This window comes from Carassius carassius, chromosome 11 (assembly GCF_963082965.1).
Source record: "Carassius carassius chromosome 11, fCarCar2.1, whole genome shotgun sequence".
NCBI classification, from domain to species: Eukaryota; Metazoa; Chordata; class Actinopteri; order Cypriniformes; family Cyprinidae; genus Carassius; species Carassius carassius.
The window spans coordinates 8,381,301-8,406,448 of record NC_081765.1 but is presented as its reverse complement, the minus strand read 5'-3'; the positions used below and the strand labels follow the sequence as shown (position 1 = coordinate 8,406,448).

The 25,148-nt window shown below is 37.7% G+C and overlaps 2 protein-coding genes across 4 annotated transcripts; both read right to left on the bottom strand.

Annotated features, from left to right (window-relative positions):
* Positions 1-8,439: 8,439 nt before the first annotated feature.
* Positions 8,440-14,030, bottom strand: LOC132152723 (homeobox protein PKNOX1-like). Of its 3 annotated transcripts, XM_059561565.1 has the most exons (10): positions 12,599-12,946; positions 11,974-12,104; positions 11,496-11,667; positions 11,215-11,385; positions 11,015-11,129; positions 10,584-10,681; positions 10,365-10,493; positions 10,190-10,266; positions 9,277-9,440; positions 8,450-9,147 (listed from the first exon to the last, which is right to left on the bottom strand). In XM_059561565.1, exons 1-10 carry the CDS (start codon positions 12,722-12,724, stop codon positions 8,957-8,959), a joined length of 1,374 nt encoding a protein of 457 aa, XP_059417548.1. In that variant the 5' UTR covers positions 12,725-12,946; the 3' UTR covers positions 8,450-8,956. The 3 variants fall into 3 exon arrangements, with proteins under 3 accessions (XP_059417547.1, XP_059417549.1, XP_059417548.1); XM_059561564.1 differs by having other exon boundaries at positions 8,440-9,147; positions 10,365-10,681; positions 12,599-12,952; XM_059561566.1 differs by lacking the exon at positions 12,599-12,946 and adding an exon at positions 13,883-14,030 and having other exon boundaries at positions 8,442-9,147; positions 10,365-10,681.
* Positions 14,031-14,197: 167 nt separating this feature from the next.
* Positions 14,198-20,499, bottom strand: LOC132152724 (histone-lysine N-methyltransferase SETD1B-like). The gene is made up of 4 exons (XM_059561568.1): positions 20,308-20,499; positions 19,972-20,074; positions 15,890-16,879; positions 14,198-14,483 (listed from the first exon to the last, which is right to left on the bottom strand). Exons 1-4 carry the CDS (start codon positions 20,443-20,445, stop codon positions 14,335-14,337), a joined length of 1,380 nt encoding a protein of 459 aa, XP_059417551.1. The 5' UTR covers positions 20,446-20,499; the 3' UTR covers positions 14,198-14,334.
* Positions 20,500-25,148: the final 4,649 nt, after the last annotated feature.

The window sequence follows — 25,148 nt, the reverse complement described above, 5'->3', positions numbered from 1 at the left end:
TACTAGAAAAGGTATCTGTGACGAGTGGGGCGGGGCCGAGAGACGTGGGAACAGGAGCGAGGCCGGTGGAGTGATTGGTAATGAGCGACACCTGCTCGACCCACCGGTCTCGATTCCCACGGAGGAGATGGAAGGATATAAAACTGGAGCGACGACAGTGATGGACGAGAGAGGACCAGGCCTGGGCTTTATTTTGTATTTGGTTTTTATTTGTGCACGTCAGTCGTCCGTGAGGGGCTGACGCGCTGTTTTGTTTTTATTTTTGTCATAAAAGTCTTGGTTTGAGTGTCCGCCGGTTCCCGCCTCCTTCTTCCCGATGATTATGGAGTTTTAATTCGTTACAGTATCATAGTAGTGAGACAAATGACCTGCTCTTTTCATTGGATTTTAGTGCTGCGTTCGACACTATTGACCACAACATTCTTTTGCATAGACTAGAAAACTTTTTTGGCATTAATGGAAGTGCATTAGCATGGTTTAAATCATACTTATATGACCGCCATCAATTCGTAGCATTGAATGAAAATGTATCCTATCAATCACAAGTGCAGTATGGAGTACCTCAAGGCTCTAGGGCCATGACTCTACATGCTTTACATGTTACCCTTGGAAGATATAATCAGGACATTCGTAAGTCGGGAAGAAGGAGGCAGTAACCGGTGAACATTCAAATAAAACTGTAATAATTAATAATAAACAAAACAGCGCGACAGTAGTCATCAAGTGTACTCACACGACTGATGTCTCCTGAGGCTCTTTTTTTTGTAATTAAACATCAGGCATTTATTTTTATAGATTTTTTAATGTATAGATGCAGCATCTTGTTTAGGAGATTTGGGAGGCTTTATTTTGTAATTCCACATCAGACAGTCCTGAAACGATGAAGCTGAGATTGTGGCAAGGTGTACTCTCAATCTGAGGTGAAAGTGGCCTGTGCAATCTATAATTGTTTTTAATATACATTTTTGAATGTAGAGATGCAGCCATTTATTTTTGAGATTTGGGAGGCTTTTATTTTGTAATTACACATCAGACTGTCTTGAAACGATGCAGCTGACATTGTGGCAAGGTGTACTTTCAATCTGAGGTGAAAGTGGTCTGTGCAATCTATAACTTTTATTTTTATAGCTTTTCGAATGTAGAGATGCAGCAAGCATATATTATTGTTCTTATTTTGTAATATGAATATTACCGGTACTGTTCAAGTATATTTTTAAGTATACTTTATGAAGCAAGTATACAAATATCAGTGTTCTAGTAGTATACTTTTAAGTGTACTGTTTCAATACTCCTTGGGACTAAATTGGCCCACATTCTAGTATAGAAAAGTATACTTTAAGTACAACAGTATTAAACTTTGAGCATACTACTAGTTTACCTCTATGTTTGTAGCTTTTCTCTAAGTGAACTTTACATCATACTTTAAGTATACTACTATGTCCCCATTTAGGTTTGAATTTGTATATATTTTGTTATATGAATATCTGAAGATACAAAACATCCAAAGAAAGAACAAGGTATCTGCTTGTAAACAAAAACATTTTGTTCTAGCTTCATGCATTCTTTTTTAAACACTTTAGTGTGGGTAAATTTCATAAAAAAAATAAAGAAATAACATTTTGAACAAAAAGTTGAAAAAAGACTATGAATTGGATTCAGAATGATAATCAAAACGTAGATAGAGTTGGTCAACGCAACCAAAGCTTGACTGTAATTATTACTTCTTCATCGGTCAACATTTTATTGCACAACATTACAGTTTTGATGCTGTTTCATGTCAGATGATCGTGTTTACATGTGTAAGTATCTGGTGTTTCTTTTTTCTTCTTCACTTGTGTTTTTTTGGAAATTCTGTACAGAAGATGTGTACTAGCGCCCTCTACCGTGTAATAATGAAAACACAGATTCTAGGAGTATAGCTCAAATATATTTAGACTTTTTGTAAGTGTAAGTCAAGTATACTTAAATGTTATTTTAAGTATATTTCTTAGGAATACATAAAGCCCATTTCTGAGAAGTACATAAAAAGTAAACTAAAGGAAAGTGAAAGCTGTTCCTCTATCATCTATTGAGCTGGAATTCCAAAGTAACCTAGTGTCAATAAGTATGAACCACACAAATGTCCAGAAGCCCATCAAGATGCACACATAACCACTTTCAGGTATAACAGTCTCCTCATTATTTACAGTGTTTGCAAGGCAGCAATATTCTGAAAAAATGTCCTGAACTCAGCAGATAGAAGTATAAAGCACAGCCCACACAGAATTCACATTCAAACAAAGCAGCGTTTTGTTCTTCATCAACACATCGTAAACTAACTATGGTCATAAGATCCATTGAACTCAATTAGAAACATCATAACTTGTTATCATAGTTGCTATTTAGGAAATGCATGCCCTGCAATCTTATAATAGCTGAAAGAGAACACCAGCATGCTTTGGTGTTATAGTTATCTGTAATCTTTCTTGGGCCTTTACCAGCATAAAAAATGGCCAACATTTTAAATGTAACTGACAGCCTTGACATCAAACTGACTTGTAATCAGTCAATTTAATAATTCTAGCCGCTCTTACACTATTTCAGTTGATTCTTATATTTTGACTGAAAGCAAGATGTGAGCTCAGTTTTGTGACAGCTAAAGCAGCTCTGATCTGATTTCATTTACACAGAACTTCTTCTTCTTCTTTCGGCTTTTCCCTTCAGGGGTCGCCACAGCGAATCATCTCTATCCACCTATCCCTATCTTCTGCATCCTCAATTTAATTTAATCATTTACACAGAACTAAAACCTCTTAATTCCTATGTGCCTCACCCTCAGGAATGAAAACTAAACCTGATACCCTCAATGCAGAAGTCAAACATTTTTATGTATTTGTTTAATCTGCTTAGAATTGTAGACTATATAGGTAGATATATGCACGTATATATGCACCTATATGTTCACCTATAATATTCAAATTAAAATCCATAGCTGCTAGGCAACATAAATAAAAGTCCAAAATGTAGAAATGTACATTATGTATTTACAAGAACAATCAAATAGTACAAGAACAAAAATAAGACAAAAAACTGAACAGAAAAAAAATTATCTTTATTATTCTCTGAAGGTCCGTCATGACGCACCTCATCATCCTCCTCCTCCGCCGCCTCCTCCTCCTCTTCCTTCCTGCACTATCCAATGACGTTTGATAGGGTGTCTCTTTTTTTTCGGCGCACCAATTTTTTAGCGGATAGGCATTTTCGTCCACACGGATCTGGCGTTTTGGAAGAGTGAAACCGATGTTTTAAAACCGGGCCCCAGAGTTGATATATTTGAAAACACTGCCTTTGCGTTTCGTCTGCACGGCGAAGCCGTACATTTTCTGAAAATATGGCGTCATCGGCCCACGTCTCGCCCCTAGTCAAACACCACTACATCACGTAACAGCAACAAAAACATGAACAAACACTGAACGCTAACATTAAAGGAGCATTGCGTAGGTTCTGAAATTTCTAACCGTTACTGACACCAGTGGCCGTTAGAGGAACTGCAGCCAGTCTCGTGCTCGTTCTCAGTGCGCACGCTCTTTTTTTTTTTTTACTTACGAGGAGTGTCCGTGGGTGTCTGAATTGTGCTGGAGGCTGGTCGCTTCTTTCCATCCGCAGAGTCCATTTGAAAACACTATTGCCGCTGCTTACTATAATGGCTGGTGTGCCGTACGGTTGTAAGCCCAAGTAGACGAGAACGCGCATGACGTCACATTTTGTGAATTTTCGCGCCAATTCGGGCCCGACTCCTCCACACACAATTGAGCCTACAGGCTGATAGAGGCAACCGTGGTGGACAGTCGAGGTGTCATTCTTTTTTTACATCATGGATGGCTCATACATGTACAAATGAAAACTCTATCTTAAAGATTTTTTTTAAGTAAAAACCTCCACATAGCTCCTTTAACACGGATTAATAAATGTATTGTTCCATGGCTTTTGTGTACCACGCGCAGCAAATCCATGTCTTCTTCTCCGTTTAAAGTGTATCTCTGTGGCAGAATTACAGCGCCACATGCTGGTCTGACTTGTATACTACATCGCTTTCGTGTGGACGCGGATATTTCTTGAGACGAGGGAAAAAAAGATCGGGGTTCCGTCTCCCTGTGGACGGGGCCAAAGAAGTAACGGGTACTTACGGTTATGGATAGAAATGTAGCGGAGTAAAGAGTACAATATTTGCCTCTCAAATGTACTTAAGTAAAGTCATGAGTACTCCCCAAAAATGATACTCGAGTAAAGTACAGATCCCTCAAAATTGTACTTAAGAACTGTACTCAATTAAATGTACTCCGTTACTGTCCGGCTCTGTATATCATGTTAATATATTGCCATAGTTAAATTCCATAACATGCCAATTACATGTTATACCAATTTCACATGTTCGCACATACATAAGTTCTTGCATAATATTTTTCGTTAATTCTTAGTTTTTGCCTTGATAATAGAAAATATGAGCTAGGCATCATGTATGACAGTCAAAAATGGGATATGAGCTACAAAATGACCAGATCCTGAAATTAGCTATATAGAAGACATATCTTGTATGTATAGGGCTTATATGTGGATATGAAGGAGCAATACAGGAGACCTATATTTCCTGTATATGCACATATATGCACCTCAATTTTGGCATATATACGCATATATGCAGCATATATGCAATATATATACGCATAAATGCAGCATATATATTATCATATATGTGCATATATATTATCATATATGTGCATATATGCAGCATATATGTGCATATACACTGCATATAGGTTTCATATATGCGCATATATCCACATATAAGTTCTTTCCATGTCGGTTTGTCCCATGTGGTTTTTGTAGCCTGCTATTTTAGGCCTGGAGTCCCTGCTCACAGCAGTTTCCCAGAACACTTGTGCATACTTTAAAATATTTTTTGCATTTACTTTATTCTGTAGCTAACAGCTTCAAGTGCTTGATGCTTTCCTTTCACCCTCTAAGAATGCAACTCTTTTACAGCTGATTTGTTTTTCATTTTCATTGTCAAGTATAGGAGATGTTATTAATATTTTGTAGATTTACTCAGCATGCATGAAGAGTTCAATTTCTGTCAAAACCCTTTTAATTTTCTTTTTTCCATGGGACATATTAGAAGCTCATATTACTCATATGATATTTCCTTACGTCATAGTCATGCCCTGCACTGCTTATTTTTATTCAAAACAGGCCTTTCTTTTTTTCTCAAGGCAAAGATGGTTTTGGATGAATTAACCCCTATTAATGGCATATCATTTCTAAACCATTTGAATGGTTTTGTTTTCTTCTCTCTCCCTAGTAAAACCCAATGCATTCCGGGAATGATAACAACACTTAAGTGCATGAAGCAAAGCCCACACAAAAGTCATTTTCAAGCCAAACAGCTTTTAGTTGGTCAGTGTGATGACGTTTGCTGAGCAGCAGCACCTTGTGAACATTTCTCAATTATATCTTAAATATCAACATTCCAGATTGCTCACAATCCTAAAGTTTAAAAGTTATACATTTAAAATGATAAAGCTTAATGGTTGCACTTGTTTAAATTTATTGTTAGTGATGTTAAAGGTGTGCTCAGTATTTTTTCTTTGCTAATTTAAAATGTTTTACACTTAATGATCAGCACTTTTGAGAAACATCATTACAATCAGGTTCACCTACAAGAAATAAATACTTTTTCCAGTCTTCTAGAAAAACAGATGCCCCCAAGTTGGCGAAACCATGTTGTGATGTCTCATAATAATAGCACTAAAAATAATGTCTTCTAGTTTCATTCACATGCCTCAGCATGTGTGTGATCCACCTTTCTAAACAGAGAATGAAAGATATATATGCCCAGAAAACAAAATAAAAGATAGACAAAGAGTTTATATGAAGTGGCAATGGTCAATTAAAAAACATCATACATCCTGGCCAATAGGTAAAGTACAAAGTAAAAAAAAAAAAAAAAAAAGAACATTAATTCTGATTTTTTTTTATTCTTACTTCCTTACAGTTGCTTTCAAAAGTTCATATCTCACAATCCAGATTTTTCTTCTTCTCGAAACTGCTATTGTGGTGTTTTCTGAAAAGTGATTCAGAATTGTATTCACTTTAAAAGTTTCTCTTTATAACTATAAATTGCAAATGTAATACAACTTGTCACATCAGAGTTTACTGAGCAATCATTTGATCTATTTCTGCATAGCTTGTGGTTTCAGACCTTAGTTGAATGCTCGTATAGTAGGCGGTAACCGTTGAGGGTCAGTTCCCCGGGACTTTCTGAACAAGCACCTGTGTGTGTGGAGGCTCCATTATATCCTCTCGCTGGATACTGACTGCTGCACATTGTGTATATGGGGTTCATGGAACAATATTCAGACACCCACATGGAAATGATGATAGTCTGCTGTTTTCCATGCAGGTTTGCATATAAACTGTGGACATGTTGGTTTGATTGAACAGCCAGTTAATGCAATGCAATCTCTCGCAGTGGAGAAGATAATTTATTAAAATCTCTACAGACCTAAGGGCTTGGACCATGATATAGTACTGATAAAACTGGTGCATCTCCTCAGCTTCAGTGGTACCTTCTGCAAGATTTGTTTGTTTAAAATAGTTATTCCTTAAGAACCATTGCTAGTGTAATGACTGATAGTGAGTTGTTTACTGTGTCTCCTTTAAAAAAACAAAAGTGAAAGAACTGGTACAGGAAATAATGTGGTTTGCAGAGAGGTTCAGATATGTAGAAGTCACATTTTGTGACTATCACTCTCATGACCAAGAACCAATTTGCCTTTTGTCTGCAATCTTAAGAAAGGTGGAGTGAAAATTGTATACCCAACATAAGCTGAACCTGGGGTTTACACCTGGATGGAGGCCAGGATAGTGATCATGTGTGTCTGTGAACGAAGTATGAGACAGAAGTTTGTAATTTGTCAAAAAGCAGCTATATAGTGAGACCTCCTTTTTATGAATTTTGTACAATCCTTCAAATTAAAGTTTGCGCTGTTGCGATTCATTTCTTATAAATCGAATGGAAAAATACCAGAACCAAGGCAGTTGTAAAAAGGGAGTGGTTACACTCTGAAATCATCTCATCAGTTATTCTGATGAATCAGCGACCTCTTGTGGTTTAAGAATTACAAGAAGAAAAAAAACTACAAGAATCGTGTTTGCTACTTTTCATACAGAAAGAATAAAAGCTGCATTTCTCTACACCCAGCTCTACAGTTTACTTACGGGAAAGACAACATCAAGAAACTGAATCCAGGAAAAACAAACCTAGCACTGATCACTGTATGTCAAATACAGGCACGGCTTAAGATATCATTATAGTACGTGCACTTCAAATCTGAAAAATAACTTACTTATTTGTAAGTAGTCTTAGACAGTACTTGATTTAAGTGTTAAGAAACACCTGCCAAACAATCCTCTGATTTGACCTGAAATATTAAATACACAAATATTCCCAGAGACACACAAGCGACAATGTGCTTGTCTAACAATATAAATATGGAGAAAAAAGGACAAAGTCCAACCATCAATGCAAAAAGTATTTTCACTGTTGCAAAACTTTTTAAAGGCTTTAATATGTTATACTATTGTAGTTTTTACAGTCCTTAAATAATCAAAAAAATTGTGTGGCAAAATACTAAAAACTTGACCTTTATTTGACTTTAATATTGACTTTAATAATTTTATGCCATAATTCCCCAAAACATATATAACTCTGATTGTTAAGGGAAGCTTTGCATGTTAACCTACATAGTAAAAACAAAGATGTCCCTCTGAAACGAAGGAACATCTTCAGCATAAGTAACACTACTGGAAGAGACTTTGATTTAACTCGTATTACTAAATTTAATCAACCAATCAGGCTTTCTGTGCTTATCAGCAGTATAGTTTTACAAAAGAATATGTAAGGCATTTTGTATGTGAGTTTTAAAGGAAAACGCCACTGTTTTTTCATATTCCACTATGTTCTTCCCTCAACTTAGATGAGTTGATATGTACCTCTCCCATCTCAGTGCGTGCACTCAATCGCTGTAGTGCAGTGCCACTATGCTTGCGTTTAACTTAGCATACTTCATTCCTTAGGATCCAAACAGGAACGAATTTAGAAGCGCACACTATAATGTGTGACTGAAGAGCACTTCTGCCACACATTAGTCATCATTTTTATCTGCTTAGAAAATCTATATCATCTCATCTAAGTTGAGGGAAAAACAGTGGAAAAAGAAAAAACAGGGGTGTTTTCCTTTAAAACCAATTTAAATATTTAAAAATTGTTTATAATCCAACATTTTTTTTGCTTTTTCTAAAAAACTTTGTCATCCCCTGAAAACAGGGCAGATAGTACCATTTCTGTACATACAGTAAATTTTCCCTATAAAACACAAACAAAAAGAAAAAAAGAAAAGAAAAAAAAGCAACACTTTTTACAACATTCATATAAAAATAATCATCTCTTCTCTCGAACTCCATCTTGGAGCCACTCTACAGGCGTGGCATACTGAAGAAAACATGAACATGCAGTGTGAATAAAACCAGCACAACGACACACTCTTAAAATCTTGGCATTCAAACGAGTTAATATAGAAGAAATCCATTACTAACATTCACTACAGAAACATAAAACTTTCCCCTATGTTCTACTGTTGCAATCTTTGTGAATTGTCTCTATATAAAAGTGCACGCACCTGCAGGTCTATGCAATAAAACCAGGTGCAGAAATGCAACTCCTCGCTCTGCATGTTTCCGTAACATTTTGCTCTCTGTTAAATGTTTGTGTGAGTAACATATAAGCCAACATACAGTACTCTTAATTTTTTGTTTTTGTAGTGCACAAGTATCAGCTTTGCTGAGAGGGGACTGGATCTCTTGCCACAAGTGTCATGTAAACGTAAGCATGCAGTGTGTGACCTGAGGTCCATGTGTCTTATTCACTAACATCTAAACCCAGCCCGGTCATGTCAGCAGATGACAAATCTGCCTCATCTTCATTGCTGCTTTCCTCGGATTCATCCTCGCTGTGATCTCCCATCATGACTTGCTGCATGGCAAGAGCTGCGCCATCTGATGAAAGCGTCTGGAAGCCATCGACGTTCATCCCCACTGTAACCATACTACCTGCACACAATCAACATATTCACTGTCAAACTCAGTAAAGGAAAATCTGTTATATAAAACCAAGAAAACAGACTTTGTTTTAATATTGGAGCATGAGTGCTGTGAGAACATATTATTTTGAGGCGGTACCGTCTGGCATTGTGAGCAGCTGCTGGGTTTCAGATGAGGCGATGGAGTCAGACCAGAAGCGGTGAAGCGGGCGGCTCGGAGCGCTCTTCTTCTTGGCTTTAGACATCTCTGTGGAGTTGGCATCTAGCATTGGCTGCAAGATCCGTCTTCGAGCATTAATAAACCTGCAGGACAGACCCAAAAGACAATATTTTGTATCCCTCGCTATGCATGGAAGAATAAAAAACAATGATAAAGAATTATATAATCTATTATAGATCAGTGTGTGGTGAATTATAATGAATGGCTTTGACAGTTTTAAATATTTTAAATGTGTGATGCACACAACAGCTGATCAACATCAACTTGACTTTCACGGTCTGTTTTATTTATCAAACAGTTTTCATATGTATAAAGACATAATAGAAATGAGTATTCTATACATTCTAAATTCAGATGTAGTTACTTGGGTTTATTGTTCACACTATAATTATTTGGCTTTGTTAGTTACTATTGCGTTTAGAACTTAAATGACTGACGTCAGAAGCAAGTTTCCCAAGTACACTATCAAGAAAATATATAAATGCACCGCATTTGAGAACTTAATTAAAATATTTTTATATATAAGGAGATAAAAACACAAGATTAGGAATTTAAAATAGGGCTGTCAAAGTGGGCTGCTACTTTGGTAATTTAAGTACAAATGAAAGACAGATGTGTTTATACAAATATAATAATGTGGCAATAATGAAAGGATAGAGTATGAAGAATAAAGCTTATGATTTTATGATATTACTGAACAATTCTATTACAGTATACAGCATATTTTAGTGATTATGTGGTTAATTTCACATAATCAGTTAACTTCAGAATAATTCCGGAGAAGCTGGAACAGAGTCTCTGTCTACTTCGTGTTCTTGCTGGATTGACTTACCAATTGTTGACTTGGAGTAAAGTCAGGTTTGTTTGAATTGCAAGTTGCTTTTTCTCTTCCTCAGTGGGATAGGGGTGCTACATAAAGATGGTGAACAGTGAAGTGTTAATTCATTTATATCAGGTAAAACAATACTGCAATGACTTTCTTTTATAACATTTGTTTGCCAACTAACCGCAATGTGCTGGAAGAGCCAGGAGCGCATGACATTGGTAGCCTGTTTGGGGAGAACCCCACGCTTGTTTTTAGGTGAGCTGTCATCTGCCCCAAAGAAACTCAGGTCCTGATTGAGCTGAAGCTGGAGCTGCAGGAAGTAGAAGGAGTCACTGATCAGAGAGTCTGCTCGTGATCTGAGTAAATGTGTGTGTGTGCTCTGCTGGAGTGTCATCCAAACCTGTGAGTTCTGGATGTGTATGGTTCCAGGTGAGATGGCTTGTGTCACCACTTGCCCCTGTGGTGTGACTACAGTCACTGGCTGATATACTGTATTACCTGCACAAAACACGATTTTATATTTTCTTTTCCCCCAGAGAAACCATCATTTCAACCAAATAGCCAATGTTGCCAATAAGATTCAAAATTTTTACATATAATAAAGCAATGCATGATAAATGCCATTAGAAAACAAAGAGTTTTACGGGAAAATAATGTCTACAGACTAACACTGAAATATTGTTTATTTTCATCTTGTGCTCATGGTTTCTATTAGACTATATCCCATCCAGTCACGTGGTTGCATACAAACTATCTGCAAAATTTCAAGTATGCCATATGATTATATCTCTTTGCAGCTCCCAATGTAACTAATGACAGATGAACATGTACCTGTGACCACATGAGATGGGTTGACCGTGGTCACTGTAACACTGCCTTGTTGAAGACCTTGTGAGGGCACCACAATGCCCTGGGGACTGAGGACACCTGAGAAAGCATTGGACAACTGCAAAAGAATAAATATATGAACACTACACCAGTGTACTCGCTGTGAGTGTTAGTGTCTAAAATCCAAGGAAAACAGCCTTTACTTGGTCATGGCCTGGAGAGTATGGGCTGCCTGGCTCTCCACTCAGAAGTGTCTCACTGTTCATCTTGGTCTTAAGGCAGGTAATGTAACGGCTGCAGAAGTCCTTGCACAGGTCACTAACTTTCTCAAGCTCTAATAGATGAATCCTCAGCACCTGGATGGCCTTGACCATCTAAAAGAAAGGAAACAATTGTGACACTCGTCAGTGTTTGAAGTTAAGATCAAAGCTGATGTATATACAGTAATATTAGCTATTTCAACACCTTCTGTCACATCTCTTACCAAGTTATCAAGGTCTGGGTCTTCACTAAAGAAGGCTTTGCCATCTTTTTCCTGAACGCGTACAAAGTTTTCAATGTCAACGTCAAAACTGGCAGAGGTTACGCAGTCAGAGCCCTGAGTGGACTGCTCACACTTCTCAAACAGCAGGGCTAAGAGAGGGAAGAGGGGATGTCTGTGGAGGAGAAGAACCATGTGTAAGAGAAGACTCTGTTCCAGTAACACCTTCAGCTAATATGATGATTTGATCCTCAAGAAATAATTCTTATCAATGTTGAATATAGTTGTTGTACTGCCACATGAATATAAAATTCCAAAATACAGCATTTATTTGACATAGAAATCTTCTGTAACATTACAAATGTCTTCACTGGCACTTTTGATGTGTTGAATGCATCCTTGCTGAATTTGTAAAAAATATATTTTTAAGTGTAATGTCTATTTATAAAATGTAAAGTGTAAATGCAGACACTCATGTCACCTATATATACAGGCTTTGTAGACATCCATTTGTGTTTGTGGTTCAGTGGATGCAGGGCTGCTGGAGCTTCCGGTGTTTTCACTGGCAAAGCCCTTCTCAAGGTCACTCTCTGACTGCTCCATGATCTGCATCTGATCCAAGAGAAAACAGCAACAAGGGATTACATCTCATATACTAGTTCTAACGATATGTTTGACAGTTGTATTTAAGCATATGTAGCTCAATTACTTTATATCACTTCCAGTTGTACACTTCAACAGTTATACTTGTACTCACAAAGACTCATTAACAGCAATTAAACATAAAACAAAATTATATATATTTTATGATATATTTTGTTTAAATGTTGATCGTCAATGTCAGGAACTCAAACAAATGTATTAATAGTTCTTTAAATTTCTATTAATTTTGCAACTTTTGTAGTTTAAACCCCTGATTTTACAGATTTGTTTTCTAGCAAAAAATAATAATAAATATATATATATATAAATATATATAAATGTGTCAAATGTAAAGATTAAGAGAAAATTAGAGACGGGAAAATGTAATGCATTTAAAACTAGTTCTGTTTCAACCCAAGTTAATTGTATGATTTTTTTTTTTTTTTTAAATATATCCCTCCTACCTGCTGATCTCCCTCTTGATATTTGTCTACAGACACAGAATGGGCAGACATCGTATTCAAAGTGACTGCTGCCAACACTGGGGCATCATAAGGGCAGGCAGTTGGGAGCGACCTAAAAGTAAACATGCATTTAAAAAAAACAAAAAAGGTTTTTGACAGAAACAACAATATAGAAGTTAGTGAAAACTCCTGTGTAAACCACTTTTGATCTTAACCAACATGAAGATAGGTTTTTTTTATTTCTTTATTTCGTATTTAACAAATGAACCTAATCAAAGGGGGAATGCATGGAGTAAACTAGCAAAGGGAAGCCTGGATGTATTGATATGTAAACCCAGCTTGATTTACTACAGATCGCCATTTGCATGCTTCAGCACACACCCACTATATCACCATCACACGGTGTGATGGTGATATAGTTGGTGTGTGCTGATTCACACCTGCTGTTGGGAGTGCGCTTTTGTTTCTCTCGTGTCTTTAACATTGGTGTTGAGCAATTTACATACATGATACTTATTATCCAACAAAACTACGCTAACTTGACATAATGGCAAGAACGTTTAAGCCAATCTCAACCCGAAGCAATTTGACAATTTGGTTTACAAACAAAAAATAAGTCTAGCTAAAGCGTTGCTGATGTAAATAACGACTAAACTGCGACGCGTTAGTCAGTCAGCGTGTTTTTGTCAGCTCGTTTAAGCCAATGACTCCGACTAAACGTGAAAAACAAGTAAACACTCGTCGGTCCAGCCTAAATGTTCACGTTATGTGCACTGAGAAATAATGTAGCAGCGGGTGTAGAGTAGCAAGCGCCATCCCGGCGCTGTTAGCTGGTGCATTAGCCCGCTAGCAACACCGGAGCGAGTCGCCATAGCAGCGAGCGCCAAACAAATACTGAACATGAGCGCGGTCCTCGACGTAAATGTAATTTAAAGGACGGTAACGTGCACTTTAAATTACTGTTAGTGTAAAAGCCGACTCTAAAGCTGTTAATTTAGGCCTGAGCATGTCGTCTAGCCTAGCAATCCTCTGGGCTGACTGAACCGGGCCTTCACTCAGCGTTCGCCCTTGCTATTATCAAACCTCCTGTCTTTTAAAAATCCGACACATTTCCCCTCCTCCTAGAGGTTTTTATGAGAATATTGGCTCGACTGTCCCACGCAAGTCCCGTGAGCCCCTAACAGAGTACTATCTCTTTCACTCAGCCCCGGGCATTTTTTGTGTGTCGCTCGGATAGCTTGATTGCCAGTGAGCGGAAAAAGACGAGTTTGAGTGACAGCTTACCTGGGTGCCAATCTTCGTCACACTGACAAGCGGCTGCAGCAATCGGGATCCGCATTTGTCGCGCTACGTCACCACGCAAGGGGACACACGGCCTTCAGCTCATGAATAACTAAGCAGAGGGAGGAGAAGTGACTCGCCCTCAGCGAATATCTTAAACAGGGTTTCAACCATTTGCCAATTTAATGTTAGAAACACAGTACCCTCCTTTATCAAGTCAAGGAAAGCTAGACTCATTACAATAAAGTGTATATTGAGATTAACACCATTCAAATAATGTAAAAGACAACAGCAACAAATAACTCTAGATGCACTCTGTTGAAGTTAAATCATTTTAATTCCATAATAAGAGAATTCTAGCATAAAGCTTGCCATTTGCCAGTATATCATCTGAAGCACAGTGAACATTGGGAAGAAACAGGGTTGTGCACAAAGGCAGCAGCAGCAGCACAGACTCAGCTTCTGCCCGAGGAAGGCTGAGGCAGACGGTATTTACACAGCTCTACGTCCACATCAGCGAAGGTGTACATGTTGTACTGGTGGTGCTGCAGGTTCTTGTACGTGCTGTTGTCAAAGGGCTCGGGCTCCGGCTCCGGGGCTTGTTCTGAGGAAATCAATAATATACGAAATTAAGACATGAGGAACTGGGGGAAAATACCAATCAAAAAATGCATCTGAAACAACTTCTTGTCTTTCTGTTGAGCCCCTTTCACACTGCCATTCCGGCAAATACACGGGTAAAGTGTTTCGGCAATTGTTCCCGGGTCGCTAGATTTTGCACTTTCACACTGCCAGTGATGACCCGGGATATGTGCGTGCTTTTCTCAACAGAAAGACAAGAAGTTGTTTCAGGGAAAAAGCCCAAATGAGTACAATGCCCAAGGAACAATTAAATGAACATTTCTATTAGATTGAAAGGTAATCTTGAATTAAAAGTAAAAAATAAACCGCACACTGAATACGTTTTTTTACAAAGTCATCATAGAAGGAAGAGTCGTCCTGTTAATTCTTTACTCTTCAAAAGGATTTCTGTTCTGAATCTTCACACTTTCATGGTGTTAGAGTAATCACTTACAATCCGCAGGGGGTCCTTTACACAAAAAGGTGCGAGGGGCCTCTAGTAGCTTTGTACCAATTACTCTGTCATTTCCCATTTCACCCACTACAGCTCGAGTCAATCAAACTTTAAAGTAAACCAGATGCTTCTAAAGACAGGATCTTTCCACATTACTCTATTCTTTTGCTCAATTCTTACCAACAACATTATATCACCCAATAGTTGTAATAAAACACAAAAGAGCTAGAGCATAACTACACAAACTGATAAATCAAACATCACACATTCACGAATCACCACAACACACTTTAGACTTCGCATGGAGAAAATATCATCAATATTTCCTTTAGTGTAACATGATCACACAAACCATATTTCACAAATGAAGAAGATGGGTACATCAAGCACAAAATATAAATCAGCCCTGAGAGTGCAGATGCTCATAAGGGGCAGAAAGAGGGAAAGGAATGTGAGAAAAAAACAAAACAGCAAAAGCTAGTACTGTATGTATAAAAAATGTTTCGAGTCACAACTATTCTACATCCAGCAATTGTATCACTGGAATGGGAATATTTCTGGTCCAAGTTGGCATTCACACTTCATTCTAGATATAAAGAACTATTTTAAAAGGAGTTATACAACAAAGCAGACAAAGGAGAAGTGAGTAATTAATTATTCATAGAAGCCATTTTAAACCTCAACCCAAGGAAGCATCAGTCCAGGTAGAATTAATGAAGTCATGCAAATTTAATGAAAATACAATAGGCAATAAAATAACTAAATAAGAAAAGCTAATTTTATGTAAAAGCATAATGAAGATTGAAAGTTGCAAACCCTTCGTGCAGAAGCAATCCCAATGCTATGAAAAGGTATTAGCGTTAAATAAATGCTAAGAGAAATGTGTTTCTGAGACGGATCCAGAGAAAGAAACGGAGTAAGGATGTGTGGTGTACCCTCAGGTGTCTCCACAACATTGCTGTCAGCCCGAGCCTCCACAGCATCAGCGGCCACAGGTGCAGGGTCGACCAGCTCTTCTGAAAGGGCTGCTGGTGCTCCTGCCTCAGTTTGGGATGATGCATCCTCAGGTGAAGCTGTTACATCTCCAGGCGCCTCAGGAGCTTCTCCATGAGAAGCGGTTTTGGTTACTTCTTCAGGGCTAGGTTCTGTAGGGACTTCTGGGACAACTTCTGCAGCAACTTTGACAGCAGCTTCAGCTTTGATTTCTGGTTCCTTTTCAACAACAATCTCTTCCTTTGGAGCTATTTTAACTTCTGTTGCAGTGTGAACGGTGTTGTCAGGAGTTTCAGCTGTAATTGATTCACTGGACACTTCTGGAATTGCTTCAGTTGTGGAGGAAGATAATATAGGGGCAGGATCAACAAGGGTCTCATCTGATCCGTCTGGTTTAGCACTTGGTGTGGGAGCCTCTTTTACTTTTGCTTTAGTCACAGTTTCAGGATTTTCTTGAGCTTCTCCAGGTGACGCAGATTCAGGCTTTGCTTCCTTATCTGCAACATCTACTTCGATCGTCAGACCAGGAGATTTCTTCGGTGCTGCTTTCTCTCCAGACTCTACTGGTGTTTCAATCTCCGGCTTCTCATCATCAGAATCAGAGTCTGAATCCGAATCACTGGAGGATGAGGAAGAGCTATCGTCTTCATCTTCCTGTCCTTCTGCCTCAACATCTAAGGCCTTCCTTGCTTCACTTCCTGTAGGGACTTCATTAGTAGCTGGGACTTCAGTGATCTCTTCAGCTGCTGCTGCATCAGCGTCTAGACAGCCAGCCGTCGTCTCATTAGCACCGGCTGTGGACACAGCCTCAGTGGTTTCAGACTCACCTAAAGCTATGTCTGTGGGAAGAAATCCTGTGGCAGACAGCTTAGAAGGGAAGGCAACTGCAGGCTTGTAGGCTAGAAGAGAAGCCCTCTCATCGACCTCTATGGCTGAGGAAACGGCAAATGGGATAAATTACATGAGAATGATTTTAGTTTATTACATTTGATAAACCCTCCTATTCACTGTAACCATAAGAAAACCTTGCACATCTTGTCAAAGTCCCTTTTAAGGCTTGCCTGAATGTGGAAAGACCAAAATCTGTTTGCTATGCTTCAATAAATTAGTTCATATCACCAATAAAGTCTTGCAAAAACATAGACTGTAGAAAGAATGTATAAAACAGGCTTTTTTCAGGCTAGTTCAGGTAATGAACAAACACATTGTCGAGCAATTATTCAATTTAAAGACCTTGTGACAACAAAATTGTTGATTTGTTCCTTTAAATCCTTGTCTGTAATTCTAGAGGCCACCTACACAACCGTTAAAATGTTTGGGGTAAGTATGTTGTTTTTTCCTATAAATATTTTATAATATAAATACTGCAAGAACTTTTATTCTGCAAGAATCATCAAAAGTGATGGTAAAGACGTGTGTACTTTTACAACATTTATTTTTGTCTTTTTTCATCATTCCACTCATCAAAGAATCCTGAAAATATAAAACAAAATAACAATAGACTGAAGTAATGGCTGCTGAGAATTCAACTTTAAAATATATATATTAAAAAAAAGTGTTCTTCAATTGTCATAATAATTCACAACATTACCTTTTACTGTATGTTGATCTTATTAATGAACTTAAAAAGAGTGAGAATAAGAAACTTCACTCAAAAACATCTTACTAGACCCACATTTTTTGTAGTAGTGCATATTCTAGTGTACTATTTAAAGATCAAAAAAATATATTTTACCAAATATACAGTTTTCAAATATACAAATAATTCCATGAAACATACCAATATCATCTTGCTTTCAAGGGAGTATAAATTTTGCATGTCCAATACAATGCTTTCTTAAATGACAATGTGTTCTTTTGCCTAAATGATAAATACCTGCTATTAATTATAAAAAAAGACAAGCCCTTCAATATGTACCGCACAAAAAAATGCATTAAAACCATTACTTTACACATTAGTACTACAAATTTCTCAAAAAATTTCATGTTCAATAGTAAAAGCATTGATGAATCCAAAGAGTCATATTTTGAGTAAATTTGTGTACTTTTGAAAGCAATTAATATAACTGCATGGGCTCACACTGTATGATGCTTTTGAAAGCACTTGTCTTTGGAGGCTAAGGGCATGTCCAAATACCCCCACTTATGATCCTGGCCACCTGAGAGCATGTGACAGGAAGTAAGACTGTCCCAAGTCTGAAAAATGCCAAAACCTCAGTGCCCTTAATTCACACCAAACCCACACAATCCCTAATACTAGTTCAGAGAGCATTGTTTGAAGCTAAGTGTATCCCATCATTCGTCATGGTCAGGAACTCAAATGGCCCAAAATGGTAGCAAAAAATAAAGTGCTGCACAATTTTATTGGTGCAGAGCAGTGGTTTTCAACCTGTGGGCCGCGGCCCCCTAGTGGGTCGCGATGGTATTGCAGGTGGGTCGCCAATTACTATTAAAATAAATAATATATTTCATATAATTAAATAACAGAAAAAAAATTAACTGTAACTATGCTTCCACTATTCGAGCTCGCTGATTGGTTTAAGAATAAACCGCCAATTTATCTTAGATATTTTTGCTGCATATGCTACAGAACAATAAATTCAAACATGCGTAAATGGCTGTCAACAGGCTCAACATAAATGGCTGTCAACATGTTCCCTCCTGACTGCTTGCTCCGCTGACTGTTTCCCATTTTGCTGAGCGCTGCCGAGTTATTTTCTGTTCACTGTCAGTTCATTCTAGTTCTCTCTGCGCGAGAGCAGCGTGTATCTGAGCAAGCACGTCTGGTTTTGTGACTGAGCAAAGGAAATCTGCGTGTGAGCAGAGAGATTCGTGCTTGTGCATTATTTTAATGTGCTTTCGCGTTACAATAATGTGCTCTCTCTGCTGCTTCTACATTGCATACACATACTGTATACACAGCTAACGTGTGAACCTGTATAATGTATAACAAATCTATTTCAACACCTGAGTATAGTGATTATTTTGACTTATGTCTGTTCTAGAGACGTTACAACTTTTTGATAAAGCTATAATTGGTTTTCTTTTGGAAATATGTTTCAAGTTCATCCTAAATTTATTTATGGCTGTGTGCGTCAAAATTGTGATTAAAATCGAAATAGCAAAATTGATCAAAAAATCGCTATGTTTTTTTTTTTTTTTTAACCATATCTCACAGCCCAAGTTCATTCAATAAATACAGTTAACAATCTAGCTTCTGAGTACTTAGTTATTAACCCAACAATAGCGGGGTCAGTTCTTTTGTTGTTTTTTTTTTGCAGTGGGCCGCGCAAACATATATGTTTGGTTGTGTGGTGCGTGAGTTGAAAATGGTTGGGAACCACTGGTGCAGAGGTTAGTGTGTGTATTGTGTGTGTATTTTACAAAACATTTGCACTAATGACTTCATTTCTTCAGTAGAAGATAAAAGAAGATTTCCGAAAAATGTCCATAACCAAACAGGTACCTGTTTTGTTTTTTTCTGTCCATACAACAGAATTGAATGGGAATCAAAACTGCTTGGTTAGCATTATATTTTCCTTTGGGTGAAATGACATGAGGGTGAGTAAATGATGACATAAGTTTCATTTTTGGGTGACCTATCCCTTTAATTAGAGAAGCATCACAATCAAAAATGGTCATCTGTTACATATAAGGAGGATATAAAAGGTTATTCATTAGTTTATTTAGCAAAATATAGATCAAAATGTGCAAATGTTCTGTCTCATCAGCTAATCACATGTTTGACACACCCTTGCAGTCGTCACGCCCACTTCAACACTTATACAGGCTAAATACAGGAAATACGTCATGTATACTTATTTAAGTACAAAGACAACAAGTGTGGGTATTGAGACAGGCCCTAAGAATGGCAGAAGGTGCAAAATGGCTAAAATCACCTACAGCACAAATATTATTTATACTAATAATCAAGCTGTATACAGTTATAGTGCTATACCATAGTTTGTGAACGTCACACAAACAGGACATTAAGGATGTATGGAAAGAAAAAGCATGCCTTTACTCTTACTTGAAGCCTTTGCTGTTTTGGGTGGGACGTCCCCTTTAGTACAGAGAGCTGCAACAAAAGGGGTCCGAGGTGTGCTCCAGCCCTCACGCAGGAGACACTGTGTGAACACAGAAAGGCATATTATTAATCCTGAAACATTTCTTTATGTAATAATTTACAGACCTGAAGCTTATCAATGCACTAACGTTACTTGAGTTATAACGGAAAGAGATTCAAGTCCTGATTTAACGTGTCTTCACCAAAATCTTACGCAAAAGGCACTTCATGCACATTAACAAAGCATCTCTAGACCATCTTCGTAGAAATACGGCCAGATCAGTTTATTGTTACCTTGACAGATCCAAGTCGTCCTAACCTGAGCAGGGACGTCGCCATCTTTGTTCTCCTCTTATTATTGTCCGTGTGGAAAATGAACTTCACGAACTGGTAGTCATCAATAGTTCCCTCAAATGAAGCGTTCACAATCATAATGAAAAGAAAACAAGCATTTATTTCACAGCTAAGCTATGCTCTCTTCCCCATGTGTGTTCATAGAATTAAAAAATCTCACAAAATGTTCACTTTTACAGATTAAAGACAAGTCATTAAGTAGACGTCTTTCACAAGATTCTACAGGAGGGGACAACAGAAATGTACTTAGAGGACGCTTCATCAGGCTCTGTAAATACAAAAAGGGATCTTAGTCAAATGCACTGTTTGTTTTTTTAAACACTTTTAGGAGTCTGAAACTAAGCAAAGAGATTTACACACCAAGGAATCTGAACTCTGGGAAGGAAGACAGATCAACACCACCGTTCAACCACTGCAGTTTAGTTAAATCCTCAGCAAGAGCCTTCTGATACACAACTAGACCACCAGCGGCACTGAGAAAACATTAAAGTTCAAATCATTAGCTTAATTAAATCGCTGGCTTAATTAAAACATAAGCTCAATCACAAAGAAGAGTAACAAAACTCAAACAAGAGAGTTTGACAATAAAACTCGACATGCTTTTTGTGAAGTATGCCTCACGAGTATAATATACGAGTTATTTTTCATAGCTTTTTTTTTTGTTTAAGCATCCAAATACAAACAATATGATGTCTGATGGATTTTGACAAATAAAAGTTTCATGGCATACTGCTAAAATACGAGGGGGGGGGGGGGAGAAAAGGCAGAAAAATCAATAATTAAACAACACTGCTTGTGTTGTATCAGACACGTGCAATTAACATATAAAAACAAGCTCAAATGGAGTTAACAAGGTTTTTGGCCAGCGAATAAGGAGATCGGTGTTTTGTCTGCATCTGAGGCAAGTGCAGCGCATTAAATGCCATCATCACCTTATCAGGATAGGCAGGGCCGTTTCTAGGCATAGGCAAACTAGGCGGTCGCCTAGGGCGCAAACAGCTGGGGGGCGCCAGTGAGAGCCCCCGCCCCACCAAGAGTTTATTTTATATATATATATATATTTAATATATTATATATATTATTAATATTATTATTTCAAGGTCATATTATATTTTCATAATTTTGCTATTTCGAAGCATTATGATTACTTGCGATTATATGAGTAAGTCTCATTGGTGGTGATAGTGGCCGCTGCCGTTAGAGACATGTTAAAGTCGCCTTTCAACGTCGTCATCCGTGGTTAAAGTTACTTGAAGTAAATGTTTGAGTTTCATCATCATGAAAAGGTCAAAGCCATCAAGGGCTCAGTATCGCAAGAAGAAAAAAGAAGATGAGAAAAAGAAAGCAAAATATACAGCTATGTTACAAATTGTTCCACTACAAGCTCCATCACCACTACGAGCAAAACATGACACTGTGACTGCATTATTAGCACCACGGGACGGATTTACGTCATGCTCATTTCAGCAGTGGAATATTATAGCAGGGTTTTTCCTGCATTGAAATTTATTTGGCGGCCGCAAAAAAAGCTTATTTTTGTCCCGTCAAAAGCCTTATTTGATCGGTGAATGAATCTCAGGGTTGCAAACAGCGCCGCTTTTTTCACGTCAGTTTGGGTGACTTGGGTCTGAGATCGGTCTGATTATAATTTCACAAAGTCATCTGAAGCCATTCCATAGCTTAATGTGAGGGACAGAAGACTATTTACATCATTAAATTAAAGTATACGGAAACCTCGTTTTCCCTCCTCCGCGGCTGTCAATCGTTCTCCATAAACAGGGATGTTTCCAGGCAGATGTCCTATGATGACATTATTGACACTTTTGCAGCTATTAAGTCTAAACGTGTCCACTTTTAAAGCTATCGAAAATAGTAAACATACTCAAATATGGCATGGTCAATTGCCATGGTCAAAAGTCCTTGGTTACCAGTTACTTCCCTTGAACATGGATGTGCATGTTTTTTTTTACTGAAAAGTGGTTACTGTGTATTATTGTATAGCTAATATGTAGCTGATAACGTAACATTGTCATGTTATAGTCATTTAGTTTTTTTGCATTTTATTTGCCTGTTTTTCTTGTATTGTTTAATATTAATAATATTTAATTCTGATGAATTGTACATACTTGTATTCGGACAAATTTTGCAATATTTATGCAATAATTATTAAATGGTTTCCTTGTAGCTATGTTTAGTTTTTAATTTATGGTACAAATCTTTGGTGGTGGTTGTGGTGGTGGGGGGGGGGGGGGGGGGGGGGGGTTGGTAGAAATCTCGCCTAGGGTGCCAAAAACGCTAGAAACGGCCCTGAGGATAGGGTATAACGTTTATTGTTGCTATGGGCGATTAGTTTTTTCTTGTTGTTTAATACACTTAGCCAAAATCTCAAGATATAAACGATTAAGCAAAAAAAAACTACTTCTCCAGTCGTCACGCACACACAAACAATAGCCTTAACAAACATAGTGTTTGAGTAAAGAAAATGATGTACTATTCAAACAGTTATTTGTTTACCCTTGCTTTGCGGATAAGCAGAGATCTGTCTCCTCCAGGCTGTGCGCGCGCGTCAATCTGAGTGAGGGCGCGTGAAGTGAGAGCTTGAGGATCCAGTGGCATTACATAGTTTTACAAGCTCCTTTAAATATTTATCATTGGTTAAATATTTCTAAAACCCTGTGATTTAAAATAATAATAACGAATTATAATAGAGATATTAATTTTGGATATTTTTTCACGGCACATATCTGGCTATTGTCTGCCGCAAACGCCACCCCTGGATGAGGGGGATCCGCAAAAATGAGGTCCCGGATCCGGATCCGGCTTGTTCCGGCACAAATTAAGCCCTGCATATATCTCTAAATAACAGACATGCATATTTACGCCAGAAACCGCAAATATGTTTCAGAAAATTGACATTAAATTGAATGTTACTTGCCGTTTCTTTGACACTATTCCACAAATAATTACAAACTAAATTGTGCTATATATATTTTTTTAGTTAAATTGATAGCCATATACAGAAAATATAGAAAACTTCAATAAACAATAAATACCTGAAAGGTAGCAGTCATGGAAATTATTTCGTGAAGAACATGTACTGCATAACATGAAGAGTAAAAAAATAAAATAAAATACAAACATGCACATAAATAATGCAGACATGCGCAAAAGATGGATGACAGATGGGGAGAAAGGCTATGTTCATGGATTGAAGACCAGGGCACAGACCTAAAATACACCATCAAAAAAGAAAAATGGTGTGCGATCTCTGCCACAGCTTAGAAAATGAATCTAGTCTTGGAAAAGTAACTTGAGCCTACTTTTCTCCTGTGATGCTGTGGAAAAGCAATTAGGGGTGTCACAGTTCCTAAAGATAGTGTTCTATTGTCACAGTTTTGGCACAGTTTAGTGAAAAAGAATTTCCAACACCATGATGGTTTATTTATCCAATATTAGCTCTAACTTATCAAATCAATGCTTACCCTATAGGATTTTAAGTAACATAAATCACTAAAAAATGAATGATCTAAAAGAAGATGCCTTATTCTGCAGGATAAACTGCATCAGTAATACAGAGAATTAAAGTTTAACAAACATATTTCAAGGGCTTTGTTAGGTAAAACTAATGTATACAAAATTATGCAAAATACTAAACTGTTGTTGTTTTTATGAACTGTTTCACCCCTAAATGCTCTTTGAGTGTAGGCTATGAACTAACACATATGCAATGACGAAAGCTATGACACGTTGTAATATAACTGTAACTGTATAAATAAAAGGGTAATGGATTGTAATAATATATTTACCATTAGCATTACAAATTTGTATATAAACCTGTAAACGCTTTATCCCAATATATGAAAGGGGGCTTTTGTTTTTATTGAAGAACAGTGTTCGTTATCTAAAATGGAAATACACAAGTCCATGTGTGTAGATTCCCCTCAGTTCAGCTCTTCAGGGTGGATTCTGGGACAGAGGGGCGTCTGAGCCCTGCTGAGACTTCTGCTGTCCCTCATTCTCCCTGGACATGACATTTGATTCACAGAGCCAGTTGTGGGTCTTACTGGAGACTGAAGACGTGAATGTGGAGAGAGAGAGAGAGAAACCCAGAAGGTGTTAGGAGTGATATATTAAATAAAAGTCAATTAATGTATCAAATATGATAATGTAGGCTTTATAGGGTTAATGTGCTTTGCTCTCGTTTTAATTTTTTTTTTCACCTCCAACCTTTATTCCAAACACTTTATGCTTCATGCTTTCCTCTTGTCCTCTGTTCACAGGTTCTGTGGGACTGGTGAGTCAGTTCAAGGACCTGTATGAGGTGAACTTCGACAACATAGCATCATATTTGCAGAAGAAACAGGAAAGACTAGAAAAGGAGAGTAAGAAGAGAGCAGCAGCAAACAGCTCTAAACCAAAGAGGGAGAGCAGCACTGTGCTTCAAAGCACCAACCGAGAGAACGTTCTTGTTTTAATTTCAGCTTTTTTGTCATATTTGTATAATTATACAGTTCTTCTTGTTAATTGACGATAATTATACGACTTTTTATTCATCCAGTAAAGCCTTTCAGTTTAAACTTGGTCTCTATTTTATGAACGGCAAGGTCTGCTTTGGCCACTAGAGGCCGCTATACTGCCAAGGCCATAACTTACTATTGTATTAATAAGAGTGCTTTAAAAATGTGATAAGTGGCTTCAGTTGTTCTTAAAGTTAGACTTTTATTCCCTGGGGGGGGGGGGTAGAAATCTCGCCTAGGGTGCCAAAAACGCTAGAAACGGCC